The sequence below is a fragment of the Oncorhynchus tshawytscha genome, linkage group LG16 (genome assembly GCF_018296145.1).
Source record: "Oncorhynchus tshawytscha isolate Ot180627B linkage group LG16, Otsh_v2.0, whole genome shotgun sequence".
Taxonomy (NCBI): Eukaryota; Metazoa; Chordata; class Actinopteri; order Salmoniformes; family Salmonidae; genus Oncorhynchus; species Oncorhynchus tshawytscha.
Genome location: NC_056444.1, coordinates 51820668 through 51839941, shown reverse-complemented (window position 1 = coordinate 51839941; position 19274 = coordinate 51820668). Strand labels below are relative to the sequence as shown.

Genomic DNA, 19274 nt, shown 5'->3' with positions numbered 1-19274 from the left:
TAAAATATCATATATACTCTTACAATCAAAATGGCTCCCAACACGGTGGACCTTTTCATTCTAAAGACACACCTACAGTTTGACTTACTAACTAGGGCCTTGAGCTAGCCTACATCACCAGGTCCGGTCTAGTAGGGCTTTCTCACTGACAACAGACAATTGACTTGTGAACCCTCTCAATCACGTGTGAATGTCAAAAACAAGACTACATGGTGAGGCAGCAGCAATGATTCCACCGGTGGAATTAGGGTGACCACATCTAAAATGCCCAAATGCAGGACAAGGGAAAGATTCTGAGGGACATTCGCGGAACAGGAGACAGAATACATTTTTGGGGCAGGTTAATGGATCACGTTCAAATGGTGACATAGTTCTGCTGTATGAAGGTCACTGCCTGTTAAAAGGGCAACCCTTAGTTGCTACATCAATTTTTGGACTTATAAATGAATGATATGTACCCATTGATTCTTGAAGAATATACCGTGTAAATGCCTCATGTGCATAGTTCAGCTGTCGTACCCCATCAAAACTCAAAATATAACTTGTTTTATTGACTCCAATGTTTGTAAACAAACTAAATGTAAACAACCTAAAAACATGATAAAAACTATTGATATCATGGATGGTCAGCCCTTGCACTCATAGCGTGGTGGATGGATTCGAGAGTGGTTGCATTTCTCAAGCCCCATCCCTCAGCTTTTTACTGAAACTGTGGCGGGGAGGACATTTTGTTAATGTTTCAGTTAAGGATTGCTGCTTTAAACACCTTTAATAGAGTCATAGTGTTATTATGTGGTACAATCCTCTAGTGAGTGAGTTACGTTTGTGCTGTTAATATCAAGCAAAGTTGAGAAAGAAATTCTTAGTATTGCAAACAAAAATGATGATATTGAAGGCAAAACATAAACCCAAAGGTATTGATAGCAAAACGAAATATTGCAAGGAGTTTCTTTCAAAATGTGAGAACAAATTAATGTATATGGATGCCCCAAATATAGTGTCCAGTGATTTCTTTTGTATGATAACGCAATGAAATAAAACGTCTTTGGTTATGTTACCCTGGCCTTTGCTTTTGCTGCCTTTTCTTTCCAGTTGCAAGTTTTGGCACATTCCAACAACATAGTACCCTGTATCCCACTGCTGGTTTGCCTCTGAAGCTAAACAGGGTAGGTCCTGGTTGGTCCCTAGATGGGACACCAGATGCAGGTGAAATGTACATATGAAACTTCACACACGTCTGACAACCACGTGTCTGATTTGTGAAGGGCTCTCTCTTTCTCTCTGAACAGTCAAAGGGAGTTAACTTCAGGCATTTGAAGACCCTCTGCAGTATTGCAGAATTATGTTTTTCCTCTTTGTTATCTACATCCATTTCAGAATGCACATCTCATCGCAATTGGTTGCTCTGTAAGCCTATCAAATGCATCAGGTCACTCTCCTGAAATCTGGAGGTCACCCCCCAACACACCACAGGAGGTTGGTGGCACTTTAATTGGGCAGAACAGGCTCATGGGAATGGTTATCATGTGTTTGATGCCATTCCATTCACACCATTCCAGCCATTATTATGAGCCGTTCTCCCCTCCACTCACTAGTGGGGGTCCAGGCTCTATTGCAATGTGATGATGCAGAGTGTAATGGACAGACACAGACAATGAGGTCTCACCACCTTGTTCTCGGTAAAGACAGTTTTAGCTTCATGAACTTAGAGCAACTCAGCTTACCCTATCATACAAATCTAAGGCTGTTTTGCCCCCCATTTTGTTTTTACATGGTCTACAATGTATAGCTCCAAATATGTTTCCAAAGATCATGTCAGTCTATTTGACCTTCAGGCATTCTGAATTTCAGAGTGGTTACCTAAGCCCCATCCCTAAGCGTACTAGCTTAGCAAACAAAGTGGAAGGGTCAGGCTGTTGAAATGAACACTTTCAAGTATGTAATTCACTGACATTTAGCAATGAGCTCCAGTCAAAGATTTCCTCTTTCATCTGTAGCTCTAGCCTAGATAATACAAAAATATGCTTTTGGATGGTATGCACATCCCCGTCACAAGAGGGCGACATGATATTTTGGTCTCTTCATGGGTTGTAGTTTTCTTGACATTTTCCAAGTCCCATGTATTTCTATTTTGTAGTACCCGCCAGGCCGGCATGTCACGTCTCGGCACATATTCACATTTTAACAAAAAAGACAGACGACAAAGGGGGAGGGCTCATAGCGATAAAGCAGGCCTTCAAACAAAAGACTTATAGGCCAAACATCCACAGCAAACGAATCCCAGGTAAACATTGAAACATATACTGAACAAAAATATAAACGCAACATGCAACAATTTCAAATATTTGAGTGAGTTACAGTTCATAAATTCATTAGGCCCTAATCTATGGATTTCACATGACTGGGAATACAGATATGCATCTGTTGGTCACAGATACCTTTAAAAAAAAAAGTTAGCGGTGTGGATCAGAAAAGCAGTCAGTATCTGGTGTGACCACCATTTGCCTCATGCATGCAGTGCATGCTACACATCTCCTTCGCATAGAGTTGATAAGGCTGTTGATTGTGGGCTGTGAAATGTTGTCCCAGTCCTCTTCAATGTCTGTGCCAAGTTGCTGGATATTGGCGGGAACTGGAACACGCTGTCCTACACCTCGATCCAGAGCATCCCAAACTTGCTCAATGGGTGGTGATGTCTGGTGAGTATGCAGGCCGTGGAAGAACTGGGACATTTTCAGTTTCCAGTAATTGTGTACAGATCCTTGCGAAATGGGGCCATGCATTATGCTGAAACATGAGGTGATGGCGGCGGATGAATGGCACGACAATGGGCCTCAGGATCTCGTCACGATACCTCTGTGCATTCAAATTGCCATCAATAAAATGCAATTGTGTTCGTTGTCCGTAGTTTACGCCTGCCCATACCATAACCCCACCACCACCATGGGGCACTCTGTTCACAACGTTGACACCAGCAAACCGCTCACCCACACGACGCCATACACATGGTGTGTGGTTGTGATTTTGGAGGCGGCTTATGGTAGAGAAATAAACATGACATTTTCTGGAAACAGCTCTGGTGGACATTCTTGCAGTCAGCATGATTTTGCATGCTCACACAAAACTTGAGACATCTGTGGCATTGTATTGTGTGACAAAACGGCATATTTTAGAGTGGCCTATTATTGTCCCCAGTACAAGGTGCACCTATGTAATGATCATGCTGTTTAACCAGCTTCTTGATATGCCACGCCTGTTAGGTGGATGTATTATTTTGGCAAAAGAGAAATGTTCACTAACAGGGATGTAAACAAGTTTGTGCCATGTCTGGGGTATTTTATTTCAGCTCATGAAACATGGACCCAACACTTTACATGTTGCGTTTATATTTTCGCTCAGTGTATATGTTACAACTTTTATCACAAGCTGTAACGTATACATAAGGGAGAGTTATGGCTTTTTGCATTATCCAACTGTAGTTAATTATAAATGTAGGCAGTACTCACGTGGTTTCATCGAGCCGGAGACTGCAGATTCTTTTGTTCAAAAAAATCCATCAAAAAAACGAGGAAGACGGACAGACACTAGAGAATCAGGAAATCCTTCTGCAGACGTTAATTAGTCACCGAATTAGAAGTCAAATAATCGGAACTCAAGAGGTTTAGCAACTTTTAGTTGGAGAAAGCGAAAGTTTTTCATCGGTGTATTAGCTAGCTAACGTTAGTTAACGTTACCCAAGGTTTGTGTCTTTGTTGAGATATCGATAGCTCACACTAGCTGGCCTTAGTTAGTGACGTTAGCTGGCTAGCTAAATTAGCTAGCTAACTAATTCATATTTTTTTATCCAGTGAAACCGTGCCCTGTGTGGCTATTTTCGTATTTTCCCGTAGTTTAATAGTTGTCTGTTGTTCAGTAGCCTCAGATTATGTTCGCACAAAGACAAAGAAATGCGGGCAACTGAGTGCTAGAATTCATTACTAGCGCGACTTGCTATGTTAATCGTGCCTAAGATAGGTGGCTTTCTAACTTGTGTGTACTTGGACTTGAATTTAACGTGTAAATGACAAGCCATTTACGCATAGTTTTCCTTTGACTGTTGACATGTCTTTCCTCTCAAGAGCATTGCGTTGTCAGCAATTCAGCAATAATAGTTTGGTTTCGGTTGTATTGATATCTAAATGCATGTCTGTGTTTTCACCCCCACTTTAATACAGATATTTTGACAAACATGCCACGCAAGAAGGTAACAGAAGTCTCAGGGAATGGTGGGATCAAGAGGAAGAGGGCAGGAGGCAAAAAGAAGGAACGGGAGTTCAGCAGTGATGATGAGTTTGACGATTATGAAGAGCAGGAGAACACAAAGAAACCTGGCAAGCCTGCTACAAAGTCAGGCCTTCAACCAGTCACTGTCGCGGACGATATCAAGGAAAAAATAGTAAGTCCTCCTGACCTGCATGAGGTTGTCGAACATTGTTCAGATAATCAAGGGAGGGGGTTTGTGATGTGACTATATAGAATTGTGGTTAATGTGAATGGAGAATGTAACAACATGTTATTAGTCACTTGTAAATCAAGGGTGCTTATGCAGTGCTAGAACAAAACATCAAGAGAAACGTTAAGATAAAGCTGATCCCTGTATTGTCATTTCTATAGAAACTTGACTTACCTAAAGTCAAAGGTCAACTGCTCATTTTCGGCGCCACCAACTGGGATCTCATCGGAAGGAAAGAGGTGCCAAAAGCACAAGGTATAACCCTGCCCAGTCCTGTACATTGCTGTATGCAATACTCCACTTGGTTGTTCCTCAATAGCACTCGTGCTACCAACTTTGAAAGTAGTTGTTCCTGTCTTTCTACTGACAATCTTGAAGCAATCCTCATAATTGACTGCAGTATTGAACTGTTCCTGTTTCTTATCAAATCAAACTTTAAAGTGCATTTACAATCGCAGCAGACTTTACGTTAAAATGGTGGTGTGTGTGGTCTCGCAGCGGCCTTCAGGAACCTAGGCCAGAACTTGTGGGGTCCTCACCGCTACGGCAGCATGAGTGACGTGCAGGTCAGCAGTGTGGTGTCTGGGCCCTGTGCTGCCCACAGCCTCCTAATCACCACTGAGGGCAAGCTCTGGAGCTGGGGTAGGAATGCTATACTGTAATAGCTCATAGTTTGTACTTGTATGTATATGTTTCATAGATGTAATCATTCTAGCTTGTTTGAGTCCAGGAGAAAGGATCAATATTGACTTCTTTCTCCCTTTGTCAGGTCGAAATGAAAAGGGTCAGCTGGGTCACGGAGACACCAAGCGCCTGGAGGCCCCAAAGCTGATTGAGACCCTCGCAGACGAAGTGGTGGTGGCTGCAGCCTGTGGACGCAACCACACCCTGGCATTGACAGAGGGTGGCACCGCCTACTCGTTTGGAGAGAACAAACTGGGCCAGCTGGGCCAGGGCAACCAAACAGATGCAGTCCTCAGTCCAGCCCTGGTAAGCAACATCAACCTCATTATTCATCAGCCTAATTTTTGTGGCTGATTTATTATAGGTTTAATATGGCCACATGCTGAGCCTGTGCTTATGAAAGCTTCTCCTTTCCCCTCTCAGATCCAGTACAATGGGCAGCCCTTGGTCAAGGTGGCGTGTGGGGCAGAGTTCAGCATGGTGGTGGACTGCAAAGGAAACCTCTACTCGTTCGGGTGCCCAGAGTATGGCCAGCTAGGTATGTACGCAACTAACGAGCAGGACTGGACAGATTTAAAATGTAAAAATGTTTTTCTTAATGACACATTTTTAAGATTCATAATGACCCCTTCAAAAATCTGTCTAGATCAAACACTGGCATTGCACTTATTTTTGTTTTGGGTCACAGGACACAACTCTGACGGCAAGTTCATTGCCCGTGCCCAGCGCATCGAGTTTGACTGTGAGACCATTGCACGCCGCGTGGCCATCTTCATCGAGAAGAGTAAGGACGGCCAGGTGACACCTGTACCTAACGTGGTGGTCAGAGACGTCGCCTGCGGAGGCAATCACACGGTGAGGAGGGAGGACCAGGACGCGTATTCAGTCTTGGAGAACGATCAGTTTGGCCTTTTTTAGATCATAATGAATAAAATTACATGTACGTGGTGGACCTGATTCTAGATCAGCACTCCTACTCTGAGACACTTTATAAATACAGGCTCTGATCCCTATTGTCACAAATACCCCTTGAGACAGAAATGTGCATTTTAGAAATAGAAATCAAGCAATGATATAGAGCTTTATGTCTCGCAATAGTGTTTGTGTATATTAGTGATGTTAGCGCGAGGTGTGTGTGTTTCCAGCTGATATTGGACTCCCAGAAGCGGGTGTTTTCCTGGGGCTTTGGTGGTTATGGACGGCTTGGTCACACGGAGCAGAAGGACGAGATGGTGCCCAGACTGGTGAAGCTCTTCGACTTCCCCGGGCGCGGGGCATCCCAAATCTACACTGGCTATCAGTGCTCCTTCGCTATAAATGAAATGGGTATGGGACACAATGCTTAACCCGTTGAATGTCGCACTGATGAGTAAATCTTTTTAGAATTATTTTATTTATTACCCCTATTATCAATTTATACCACTTTAAACCAAGAATACTACCGTTACTTCCCCACGTCTGTTGCTCTACCTGATATACACTCTGTACAAAACATGTCTCTTTCCATGACAGACTGACCAGGTGAAAGCTGCTATCTCTTATTGATGTCACCTGTTAAATCCACTTTAACCAGTGTAGATGATGGGGAGGTCTGGTTAAATAAGGATTTTTAAGCCTTGAGAAAATAGAGATGCGGATTGTGTATGTGTGCCATGCAGAGGGTGAATGGGCGAGAAAAAAAGTGCCGTTGGAACGGTATGGTAGTAGGTACCAGGCGCATCGGTTTGAGTGTGTCAAGAACTGCAATGCTGCTGGGTTTTTCACGCTCAACTGTTTCTCGTGTGTGTCAAGAATGGTCCACTACCCAATGGACATCTAGCCAACTTGACACAACTGTGGGAAGCATTGGAGTCAACATGGAACGCTTTCAATACCTTTTAGAGTCCATGCCCCAATGAATTGAGGCTGTTCTGAGGGCAAAAGGTGGTGCAGGTCAATATTAGGAAGGTGTTCTTAATGTTTTGTACACTGAGTGTATATTGTAGTGATTTTCAAGGGGTGTGCCAACTGATTTTGAACCTTACATCTGTCAGTCTAAACAATATAGCCATTATGCCAAAGAGTTGGACAAATTTTGCTGGTGTTTTTTGATAAGGAAGCTACAATATTAACATTTTGTGTGCAGGAGGGCTGTTTTTCTGGGGGGTCACCAATACCTCACGGGAGTCTACCATGTACCCCAAGGCTGTGCAGGACCTGTGTGGCTGGAAGGTCCGCAGTCTGGCGTGCGGGAAAAGCAGTATAGTTATTGCTGCAGACGACAGCACCATCAGCTGGGGACCCTCCCCCACCTTTGGAGAACTGGTAAGTTTTAATTGGTGTATTTATAAAGCAGACTTCTCGCACCCAAAGTGCTGTAGCATTATAGAAATGTACTTGTGTGCTCAAGAGACTGCTGAATTGGCACACCTGTTCCGGCTTCACCACTTATGACATGGGTTTTGTGTTTTGTTACAGGGATACGGAGACAACAAGGCCAAGTCCTCCACTACTGCTCAGGAGGTGAAGACCCTGGATGGAGTTTACACTGAACAGGTGTGGAGCAGCAACCGAGAATGAAAACAGTGATGAATTTGAATTCCCACTTATGTATTCTGAAGATGGGAACTGCATTTAGGTGCATGTTCACTCTGAAACTTTTTGTTGTTTGTGGTTGCAGGTGGTGATGGGATACGCACACTGCCTGGTCATCGCTAGACAGGATACTCCACAGGAACAAGACAAGCTCAAGAAGCTGCCAGAGTACAACCCACGCACGCTCTGATAGGGCACCATCCAGCTGCCTCACTTTTTTTTTTTTACTCCAGAGACAACTGATTCTCTCCAGAATGCACCCGCCCTTTAGGTCACCTTTGTAAGTCATGATGGATGGCTGGGTAGGGTGGGCTCCCATGAATATGTATGCATACACTTTGAAAAACAAGTCGGGTCTAGGCCATAGATTCAGAGGTTAAATGAACAAAAATGTGCCACAACTAAGACTGAAAGAAATCTACTCTGGACAGAATACATCCTGCTCACAACGCCTGTCAGATTTCTACAGCTGGATAGAGGAACTCTACCACTCAACTCTCCCAAGCACATTATTCCTCTCTGGGTTCTACTCCTACCCCAAAATCCATGCAACTCCACTGAAGCGTTCACTATATTTTCATGAAGTCTTTTTTTTGCTGTTATTATCCTTCTGTTGAACTGATCAATGTCCTCTCCCTCACCATAACAGGTGCTACATCAGTCCTTCATTGGGCAGAGGTGAGGGAAGTGAGGGATCACTTCAAGACCAACACTTCATGCCTTTTGAAATTGTCGTTTGGGGGTATGGAGTAAATGTGTTTGTTCCCAAAGACCAATTGCGGAATTTAGTTTAATTTGTTCATGAAGTCCGTGGCAGTATTACTCTTTGTCAGGTCGATCTGTATGCATTGTCAAAACACAATGGGCATCTGGGACATTTGTGCCACCAAGTTGATGCTCTCCAGCCATTGACTTGTTTCATTCCTTGGTTTCTCTTCACTTGTATGATTAAATGTTGGCGTTGAGGATGCGCAACTGTCCCTCAAAGGCCAGTGTCTGCTTGTTGTCATTCCTGATGTTTTTTTCCCCTTTTTTCGCAGTGACTCCTTTTTAGCCTGGGAAACCAGCTGTGGACACTGCAGTCTTGGGAATGAAAACCAGCATGAATGTGATTTTGGGAGGACTTGTTGTGTTCCTCTGTTTTAGTGTGAAACTACACTTTCTGCACTGCTGTTAAAATTCTTTTTCATAAACTTCTGTGTTGAGCATCCTAAATAATCCCATAGATTGTTGTATTTGGGGGGGGCATGATGTATTGGCTACTAAAGCCAACAACTTACTGCTGTGCCATGGAGTTTTGATGAAAACAGTGGAGGAGAAAAAATCTGAATCAAATGCTACTATTTATGCTGCCCTAATTTGAATTGTGTACAGAAAATGAAGCTCTGAGTAATATTCTGTTTTTCTGGCACAATTTGGTGATAGCGCAGATGCCTTCAGAAAGCCTTGCTTTCTTTCCCCATTAACTAGTGGAAACACCACTGGTAGGAAAATGCAGATTTTTATTTAATTTGTCTGTAGATCTCTCAATTACAGTAATCTAGGTGTGAGCAAAAAAAAAAGCATTGTTGTACAGTGCATTCAGAAAGTATTAAGACCCCTTTTTCCACATTTTGGTAAATTTGTATTCAAATGACCCCGCCCGCTTTGCAATCTACATGCACATAATGACAAGGCAAATGCAGGTTGACATTATTGCACGTTTTATTATTTAAAAGTATTCAGATCCTTTACCGAGTACTTTGTTGAAGCACCTTTGGCAGCAATTACAGCCTCGAGTCTTCTTGGGAATGACGCCACAAGCTTGGCACACCTGTATTTGGGGAGTTTCTCCCATTCTTCTCTGCAGATCCTCATGCTCTTTCAGGTTGGATGGGGAGCGTCACTGCACAGCTATTTTCAGGTATCCAGAGATGTTCGATCGGGTTCAAGTCTGGGCTCTGGCTGGGCCACTCAAGGACATTGAGACTTGTCCCAAAGCCACTCCTGCGTTGTCTTGGCTGTGTGCTTAGGGTCGTTCTTCTGTTGGAAGGAAACCTTCACCCCAGTCGGAGGTCCTGAGGGCTTTAGAGCAGGTTTTCATCAAGGATCTCTACTTTGCTACGTTCATCTTTCCCTTGATCTGTCTAGTCTGCCACAACCATTCTTCACTGTAGGGATGGTGCGAGGTTTCCTCTAAACGTGACGCTTGGCATTCAGGCCAAAGAGTTCAATCTTGGTTCCATCAGACCAGAGAATCTTGTTTTCATGGTCTGAGAGTCCTTTAGGTGCCTTTTGGCAAACTCCCGAGTGGGCTGTCATGTGCCTTTTACTGAGGAGTGGCTTCAGTCTGGCCGCTCTACCATAAAGGCCTGATTGGTAGAGTGCTTCAGAGATGGTTGTCCTTCTGGAAGGTTCTCCCATCTCCACAGAGCAACTCTGGAGCTCTGTCAGAGTCGCCATCGGGTTCTTGGTCACCTACCTGACCAAGGCCCTTTTCCCGATTGCTCAGTTTGGCTGGGCCATCAGCTCTAGGAAGAGTCTTGGTGGTTCCAAACTTCTTCCATTTAAGAATGGAGACCACAGAGTTCTTGGGGACCTTCAATGCTGCAGACTTTTTTTGGTACCTTTCTCCAGATCTGTGCCTCGACACAATCCTGTCTCAGAGCTCTACGGACAATTCCTTCAACCTCATGGCTTGGTTTTTGCTCTGACGTGCATGGTCGACCTTAAACGTGTGTGCCTTTCCAAATCATGTCCAATCAATTGAATTTACCACAGGTGGACCAAGTTGTTGAATCATCTCAACGACGATCAATGGAAACAGGATGCACCTGAGTTCAATTTTGAGTCTCATTGCAAATAGTGAATATTTATGTAAATATCGGGTATTTCTAAAAAAAAATATATATACATTTGCTAAACTTTCTGAACCTGTTTTTGCTTTGGAAGCTTAGAGATAGGTCTATAATTATGTGAGGTGGGATCTGGATTGGGATTTTTAATGAGGTTGGACCTCATTAAACAGTATACATAAACCTCTTTTAGTAGTCTAGTAGGGACCATGTCACAGGGGTAGGAAGAAGTCGCCACACTACATACATTAGGGAACTGTTCCTTGCATTCTCGCCATTGACTCTTCTGCCATATGCTACCTGAGTGTGTTACATTCTTCAGGGGTGTGTGGCAGATCCAGATATGCAGTACAGACTGATTCCACAGGCAGGCAGGGACCTCAAACACACAACACAGGATTCCTATCCTCTCACGCATGAAAAATCATGACAACTAATACTCTTAAGCAAAATGGCTCCCAACAAGGTGGACTTTTTATTTCTTAAAGACATGCCCAGAGTATCCTGTGGTCAGGTCTTTATCTCAAGAACGCTTAGCAACAAAACGGCTGTAGCAGAATGCAAACGTTCTGGTAAGTGAACGTGGTACCAGTGTGCTGTTTGAGGGGTCATATTACACTTTTAGCTCTCAAAACTCCAATGAGGGTCATTCCTGAGCTCAGGCCAAAAGTAGTGCGCTATGTAGGGAATATGGTGCAATTTGGAATGCAGTTGTTAGGAATAATTCACAAGGCTTTTGGGAGAAGGACGGCCATAGATGGAGTGGTCTTATGATTAGACCCCAGCAGAGAGAAGCCTACGTGATCTACGGTCAGTCAGAACAGTGCATGGATTGTTTGGCCGAAGGGAATCCCAGTCAGTGGCTGGCTCTATACTCCCATACCAAGGACGTTACTCAATCAAAACCTCTCCTGGTTTCTGGGATGTAGGTCGTAAACAACATTGCCCCACTGCAGCAAGAAAGTAAAAACAATATATACAATTTCGTTTTTTTTTTATTCACCCAAAAGTTGTGTTGATAACGAACCCAAATGTGCATTCTTGCAGCACACAAAGAATGTTGTTTTGAACCTGGGGACCAAGACTTGACTTACTAAGGCTTGCTCTGTAAGCCTATCCAGTCACTTTCCTGAAATATGGAGGTCACCCCCACCACCATACACACCTTCCCATCCTCCCTAGTGGGGTCCAGGCTTTGTTGCAATACGATGATACAGAGAGTAATGGACAGTCACAGCATCCAGGGAGGGCTGTAAGATGTCCTCTGTACGGTCCACTCTCACACAACAGGGTTAGCCCTGAGCGATCCTCTCTCTATGGTTTAGCGCTCTCCCTCCGTTTCCCTCTCTCCCTGCAGAGCATTAACAGGCGCAGAACCTACACTACTGAGGTACAAATACTCACAACACCCCATCAGCCAATCAGGAGCATAGGTTCAGCATTTCCACCAATCACAGCTTTGTGTGAATCCTGGGACCTCATTCTCAAAACGTGGGCTGGGATAAGGAGGAGAGCATTGTCAGAGGCAAGACTGGCACCTATAGGCCTTTACTAAGTAACGCTGGCACAATGTATCAACTCATTATACTATTGAAGTCACATTAAGATTTCCCACTGTTCAATGGTCAATTACTTGATGAAACCCACTGATTCTTGAAAAATATTTGTATTGTTTATTGTTTTACCTTAACCTATCATACAAATCTATAGTTTTTTTGCCCCATTTTTTTGTATACATTATGTACAATGTATAGCTCCAAATATGTTTCCAACGATCATGTCAGTCTAATTGACCTTCAGGCATTCTGAATTTTATAGTGGTTACCTAAACCTCATCCTAAATTTAGTAGCTTAGTAAACAAAGTGGCAGGGTCAGGCTGTTGAAATTAACACTTTCAAAGTATGTAATTCACTGACATCTGGCAATGAGCTCTAGTATAAGATTTCCCCTTTCATTTTTGGCTCTAGCCTAAATAATCTCGAATTTGCATTTGTTAAAAATAAATAAAAATCTACTCTTGGATGGTATGCACATCCCCGTCACAAGAGGGCGACATGATACTTTGGTCGCTTCATGGGTTGTAGTTTTCTTTACATTTTCCAAGTCCCATTCTATTTTGTAGTACCAACCGGGCAGGCATGTCACGTCTCTGCACATATTTACATTTTAACAAAAAAGACAGACGACAAAGGGGGAGGGATCATAGCGATAAAGCAGACCATCAATCAAAAGATTTATAGGCCAGACATCCACAGCAAACGAATCCCAGGTAAACATAAAAACATATGTGTTACAACTTGCGTCACACGCTGTAACGTTAATATACATAAGGGAAAGTTGTACGTATTTTACGAGTTATGGCTTTTTGCATTTTATGACTGTAGTTAATTATAAACAGAGGCAGTACCCATGTGGTTTCATCGAGCCGGAGACTGCAGATTCTTTTGTTTAAAAAAAAGATTTTAAAAACTAGGAAGACGGACAGGTACGAGAGAATAAGGAAACCCCTCTGCAGACGTTAATTAATTAGTCACAGAATTAGATTGAAGATAATCGGAAGACTGGTTCCTATATAGTTCAATGAGCTTGTTACACAGGAATCTGAACAGATTCGGGGGAGTGGGTGTGCATTTGTAACGACGAACAGCTGACACAAGCTTAGTTAATTTTCATTTTTTACTATCAAGATATAATTTCGAATCGGTTTTTGTATTGACGAAACGTGAATAAATCCGGTGGAGGTGGTTGAGCAACACTGGGCTGTGACTGGAACAGAGATGGATGGAAAGGTAGGCGGGTTAGGAGTTGAGGAGGACCGGATGGAGTGGAAAAGGTGGAGGTAGAGTAGTAAAGGTTAAGAAGAAGAGGACGCCTGAGGAGCCTTTGCAGGTCTTGTGGGGGGAGAGTAGTGATGACGGAGGTTCGGTTTGCAGTGTTGTATTGGCGTTCAAGGTGTTGGTGAAATTTAAGGACCATATTCAGATGGTTTAATGGTCGCATGTACAGGTTGCAGGTGTGATTACAGGGCACAGTGGAAATCTTAGGCTTTGAGCTCCAAAATGCAGGACTAGGGAAATAAAATAATGAAAATGGTCAAATAAACAATATGCATAATAACAAAGGTGGGCAGTGATGAATAAATACATTTCTATTGGGGTGGAGGCAGAGTAAAGACTATTGAGGGGGTGGGGTGGAATGACCATAGGGGGACAGCAGTATGATCATTGAGTGAAATAAAAACAAAAAAGTAATAATATACATATTAACAACTGCAACAGTGATGAATGTCATTATGGGGAGAGGGGGTAGCTGGTAGCGGGTGAAGGTCCATACGGGCAGTAGCAGGGGAGCAGGTAGCTGACTAGTGGTGGCTATTTAGCATCCTGAGGGTATAAACTGAAGGACTGGACAATAGTTTTTGCCATGATGCTCCTGTTCTACCTGCGTCTGAGTGATTTGAAGCAGGTAGAACAGGGCATGGCTTGGGTCGCTGGGGTCCCTGATGATCTTCTTTGCCTTCCTGCGACACCTGGTGGTGTAGGTGTCCTGTAGGGCAGGGAGTGTGCTCCCAGTGGTGCGTTCGGCTGCACGTTTTAACATCTTCTGAAGAGCCTTGCGGTCTGCAGCGGTGGAGTTGCCGTACCGGGCTGTGATGCAGCCCGACAGTGTGCTCTCGATGGTGCTCCTGTAGAACACTGTGAGCATCAGCATCCTTAGGTTAAATAGTCGCTGTCGTGCCTTCTTCACTACGGTGACCGTGTGTTTAGACCATTTCAGATTCTCTCAGATGGTTACGCCGAGGAATTTGAAGTTATTGATCGTCGTACACAGTGGCGCCCCGTTGATGAGGTGGAGTCACGGCGGTCTGTACAATCACTTTGACTTGGGATTTGGAGAGTAAAGTAGGAGAGGATGTGTCTGCCGAAGCTCTTCGTGATGGAAGTTTGGTGGTGCTGTGTTTCAATGTTAAACAGTATGAGAAGGAGCTCAAACTCAAGCAGGTATGTAAACGTGTGGTTGATAGTAGCATGCCGGATCAAGCTGGACGGCAGTGGGTGAAGGGACTTATTACAGGAGTTCCATAAATGAACGTGAAAGAAATAAAAGACCACTTGAAGGGAGGCTCTCTTATTGAGGCAAAGTGCCTGCAGGTGACACAAAATGGGAAGAAGGTGGATAGCTTGTCAGTGCTACTAAGATTGGGTTTATGAGTTACTATGTGCGACCATGCTGAAACCATTGCGTTGCTATAACTGTCAACGGTTTGGGCACGTTGCGGCGGTGTGTAAAGGCAAAAGGAGATGTGTGGGGGAGAACATGCATGTGGAGATGGGGTCCAGTTAAAGTGCTGGTAAAAAATCACCTGTCCTCGTTTGCAACACTCACTACCGAGTTCCAAACTGCCTCTGGAAGCAATGTCAGCACAATAACAGATCGTCGGGAGCTTCATAAAATGGGTTTCCACGGCCGAGCAGCCGCACACAAGCCTAAGCTCATCGTGCACAATGCCAAGTGTCGGCTGGAGTGGTGTAAAACTCGCTGCAATTGGACTCTGGAGCAGTGGAAACGCTTTTTCTGGCGTAATGAATTATGCTTATGTCAGTCCGACGGACGAAGCTATGTTTGGCGGATGCCAGGAGAACGCTACCTGCCCGACTGCATAGTGCCACTACCAACTGTAAAGTTTAGTGGAGGAGGAATAATGGTCTGGTGCTGTTTTTCATGGTTCGGTCTAGGCCCCTTAGTTCTAGTGAAGAGAAGTCTTAATGCTACAGTATACAATTGCATTCTAGACGATTTTGGGCTTCCAACTATGTGGCAACAGTTTGGGGAAGGCCCTTTCCTGTTTCAGCATGATAATGCCCCCATGCACAAAGCGAGGTCCATACAGAAATGGTTTGTCGAGATTGTTGTGGAAGAACTTGACTGGCCAGCACAGAGCCCTGACATCAACTCCATCGAGCACCTTTGGTGTGAATTGGAACACCGACTGTGAGCCAGGCCTAATCTCCCAACATCAGTGCCACTAATGCTCTTGTGGCTGAATGGAAGCAAGTCCCCACAGTAATGTTCCAACATCTAGTGGAAAGCCTTCCCAGAAGAAGAGTGGAGGCTGTTATAGCAGCAAAGAGGGGACCAACTCCATATTAATGCCCATGATTTTGGAATGAGATGTTTGACGAACAGGTGTCCACATACCTTTGGTTATGTAGTGTAACTTGGGATCACAGGACTGACATGGGAAAATGTACAGGATGACCTCCATAAGATTATCAGTCCAGCCAGGAATCATGTATTGGTTAATTATCATAATGGTGTTAATCCCTCAATGGAATGCCAGAAGTTTGATGGCTAATGGTGTCTTGAGGAGTTACCAGCCGAACCTGACGTGATATGTCTCCAGGGGACCTGGCTTAAACCTAGTCTCAATTTTGTATTACAAGGTGTGTTGTGTTGCAGTCTGTAGAGATAGGGTGGCAGGGGAGGGTGTGTTTCCTTTATAAAGCGAGGGATCCCATATAGGTGTGTGGGAGTTGAACAGGAATATGTAGTGTTAGAGGTGTGGTTGGCAGGGGGGGGTATGGAAATAGTGAACTTTTACAACCCGTGTAAGTGACTAGAGTTGATGGCCCTTGGGAATGTAGAAGGTCAAGATAGGAGACTGGTAATGTGGTGTGGGGATGTTAGTGCTCATAGTACACTCTGGGGAGGGTTACGGACTGATGTAAATGGACAAGTGTTGGAGGAACTACTGGATGAGAAAGATCTTGTGAGTCTTAATGCTGGCCGGGGAATCAGGATTGACCCAGTAACTGGAAAGGAATCTGCTCTGGATCTTACCTTGATCTCAAGTTCAATGGCAGGCAGATGTAATTGGGAGGTTTTTTGGAGGAATCTACAGGGGGTACGGATCACTATCCTGTCGTGCGCTGTAGGCTTGAGGGTGAGAGATTCAGTAGGAAATGGATTGAGGGGATGGATATTTGGGAAAGCAGAGTGGGCTTAGTTTCAGGAGTTGAGTAAACAGGCGCTGTCTAAGGTCGATCTCAATTCAGATACAGAAAGAGTTAATGATGCAGTAAGAGGAGTAGCATTAGGAGCGACAAGGCAGGCGATTCCTATGGGTACAGTGGGGAGAAAGAGTAACGCAGTCCCCTGGTGGACTGAGGAGTGTAGAGAAGCAGTGAAGAGTAGGAACAGGGCTTTCAGAATGTTGAAATGGTCCCATAATCACCAGCACCTGATTCAGTATAAACAAGCACAAACAGTAGTAAGGAGGATCATTAGGACAGCTAAGAGGGAGTGTTGGCGCTGGGTTCTGTGGATACATAGGCAGGACCACTCCTATGGGGGATGAGTGGGGTCAGATGGGATTGGGATCTCCCTGTGCTGTGGGGAGATATGGAGAAGGCAGATATGTTAGCCCAGGCATTTTAAGGTGCATTGCTAAAATAATCTGACAGCAGCGTCGGAGGAGAACATCCTGCGGTCCTGGATCAGAGAGAGATGGTGGTGGGGGGTATGCATTGAATGGCCCTTTTCCGTTGGCTGGGATGAAGAGAGCTTTAGCTAAAGCTGGGGTAACATCTCCTGGGAAGGATGAGATGTGTTACATCATGATGGCTCATCTCCACGACACTGCAATGAAGAAAGTATTGGGCCTTTACAATAAGGTGTGGCAGGAGGAGAAACTGCCTGGAAGTTGTAAGCAGGCTGTAGTGGTGCCGCTACGGAAACCAAGGAAAGACCCAACTAGCCCTTTTAATAAGCTGTAGGCCGATAGTATTAACATCTCATGTATTTAAACTTATGGAAATGGGAAATGCTGACTTACTTTCTGGAGTGTAGAAGACTAATGTCACCAGATCAAAGTGGGTTCAGGAAAGGCAGGATCCTGTACTGTGCCTTGAGTCAGTCATACGGAAGGCACAGGCAATAAGGAGGTGGTGGTAGCCGTTGTCTTTGATGTAGAAAAGGCTTATGATGTGGAATGAAGGCCTACTCATCAAGCTGGATAACATGGGGTTTGGAGTAGAGGTCGACCGATTATGATTTTTCAATGGCGATACCGATTATTGGAGGACCAAAAAAGCCGATACCGATTAATCAGACAATTTTTTTATTTATTTCTTATAATGACAATTACAACAATAATGAATGAACACTTATTTTAACTTAATATAATACATCAATAAAATCAATTTAGCCTCAAGTAAATAATGAAACATGTTCAATTTGGTTTAAATGATGCAAAAACAAAGTGTTGGAGAAGAATGTAGAAGTGCAATATGTGCTATGTAAGAAAGCTAACACTTCAGTTCCTTGCTCAGAACATGAGAACATATGAAAGCTGGTGGTTTCTTTTATCATGAGTCTTCAATATTCTCAGGTAAGAAGTTTTAGGTTGTAGTTATTGTAGGAATTATAGGACTAGTTCCCTCTATATCATTTGTATTTCATTAACCTTTAACTATTGGATGTTCTTATAGGCACTTTAGTATTGCCAGTCTAACAGTATAGCTTCCGTCCCTCTCCTCACTCCTCCCTGGGCTCGAACCAGCAACACAACGACAATTAGCGCGTGCTAACTAGCTAGCCATTTCACTTCGGTTACACGAGCCTCATCTCGGGAGTTGATAGGCTTGAAGTCATAAACAGCGCAATGCTTGACACACAACGAAGAGCTGCTGGCAAAACGCATGAAAGTGCTGTATGAATGAATGTTTACACGCCTGCTTCTGCTAACCACCTCTCAGTCAGATACTTGTATGCTCAGTCAGATTATATGCAACGCAGGACACGCTAGATAATATCTAGTAATATCATCAACCATGTGTAGTTAACTAGTGATTATGATTGATTGTTTTTTATAAGATAAGTTTAATGCTACTTAGCAACTTACCTTGGCTTACTGCATTCGCGTAACAGGCAGTCTCCTTGTGGAGTGCAACGAGAGAGAGAGGCAGGTCGTTATTGCGTTGGACTAGTTAACTGTAAGGTTGCAAGATTGGATCCCCCGAGCTGACAAGGTGGAAATCTGTCGTTCTGCCCCTGAACAAGGCAGTTAACCCACCGTTCCTAGGCCGTCATTGAAAATAAGAATGTGTTCTTAACGGACTTGCCTAGTTACATAAAGGTATAAAAAAATAAAATCGGCGCCCCAAAATACCGATTCCCGATTGTTATAAAAACTTGAAATCGGCCCTAATTAATCGGCCATTCCGATTAATCGGTCAACCTCTAGTTTGGAGGAAGGGTTTTTAACTGGATAATGTGTTTTCTTTTTGGGCGATCAATACAAGTGAGGGTGGGGAGCTCTGTCAGAAAGCTATGAGGTGGATAATGGTACATTCCGGGAAGTGTCATTAGTCTTTTGTTGTTCTCTATTATGATTGATGATGCATTCTCCCAGGTGAGACCTGATATTGGAAGGTCGTTAATTGCGGATGATGTCGAAGAGAGGGAGAAATATTACCCATACAGTCAGAAGAGTTCAAGTGATTAATGAAATAGAGCAGTGGTCCCTCAGGTAGGGCTTCAAGTTTTCAGTTGAGAAAACAGACTGTGTTTCTTTCTAGAAGGAAGGTTGGGGAGTAAAAATACTTGGCTGTTGTATGGAAGGAATCTGGAGAGGGTGGGATGGTTTAGGTTCTTGGGGGTCTGGTTTGACACTCGAGTGACATGGGCA

At 43.9% G+C, this 19274-nt stretch overlaps 1 protein-coding gene and 1 long non-coding RNA gene across 4 annotated transcripts in view; one reads left to right on the top strand and one right to left on the bottom strand.

Moving 5' to 3' along the window:
- The window catches only part of LOC112233076, a 33515-nt gene extending 29879 nt beyond the window's left edge, over positions 1 to 3636 (bottom strand). For all 3 annotated transcript variants that reach the window (XR_002950722.2, XR_002950724.2, XR_002950723.2), the window contains exon 1: positions 3507 to 3636. This is a non-coding gene — a long non-coding RNA (uncharacterized LOC112233076). The remainder of the gene's footprint in view (positions 1 to 3506) is intronic.
- On the top strand, positions 3564 to 8965 carry LOC112215871 (protein RCC2 homolog). Its single transcript, XM_024375322.2, has 11 exons — positions 3564 to 3739; positions 4215 to 4435; positions 4654 to 4747; positions 4991 to 5134; positions 5262 to 5482; positions 5600 to 5714; positions 5865 to 6031; positions 6322 to 6502; positions 7302 to 7480; positions 7634 to 7711; positions 7836 to 8965. The coding sequence occupies exons 2-11, from the start codon at positions 4229 to 4231 to the stop codon at positions 7938 to 7940; spliced, it is 1491 nt and encodes a 496-aa protein (XP_024231090.1). The 5' UTR covers positions 3564 to 3739; positions 4215 to 4228; the 3' UTR covers positions 7941 to 8965.
- The last annotated feature ends 10309 nt before the right edge of the window (positions 8966 to 19274 follow it).

Bases quoted from the DNA above. Each gene is read 5' to 3' on its own strand.
- LOC112215871 (XM_024375322.2), top strand. From the start codon at position 4,229: ATGCCACGCAAGAAGGTAACAGAAGTCTCAGGGAATGGTGGGATCAAG. The intron at 4,748-4,990 runs GTATAACCCTGC...GTGGTCTCGCAG, and splicing joins AGAGGTGCCAAAAGCACAAG to CGGCCTTCAGGAACCTAGGC. The intron at 5,483-5,599 runs GTAAGCAACATC...TTCCCCTCTCAG, and splicing joins CAGTCCTCAGTCCAGCCCTG to ATCCAGTACAATGGGCAGCC.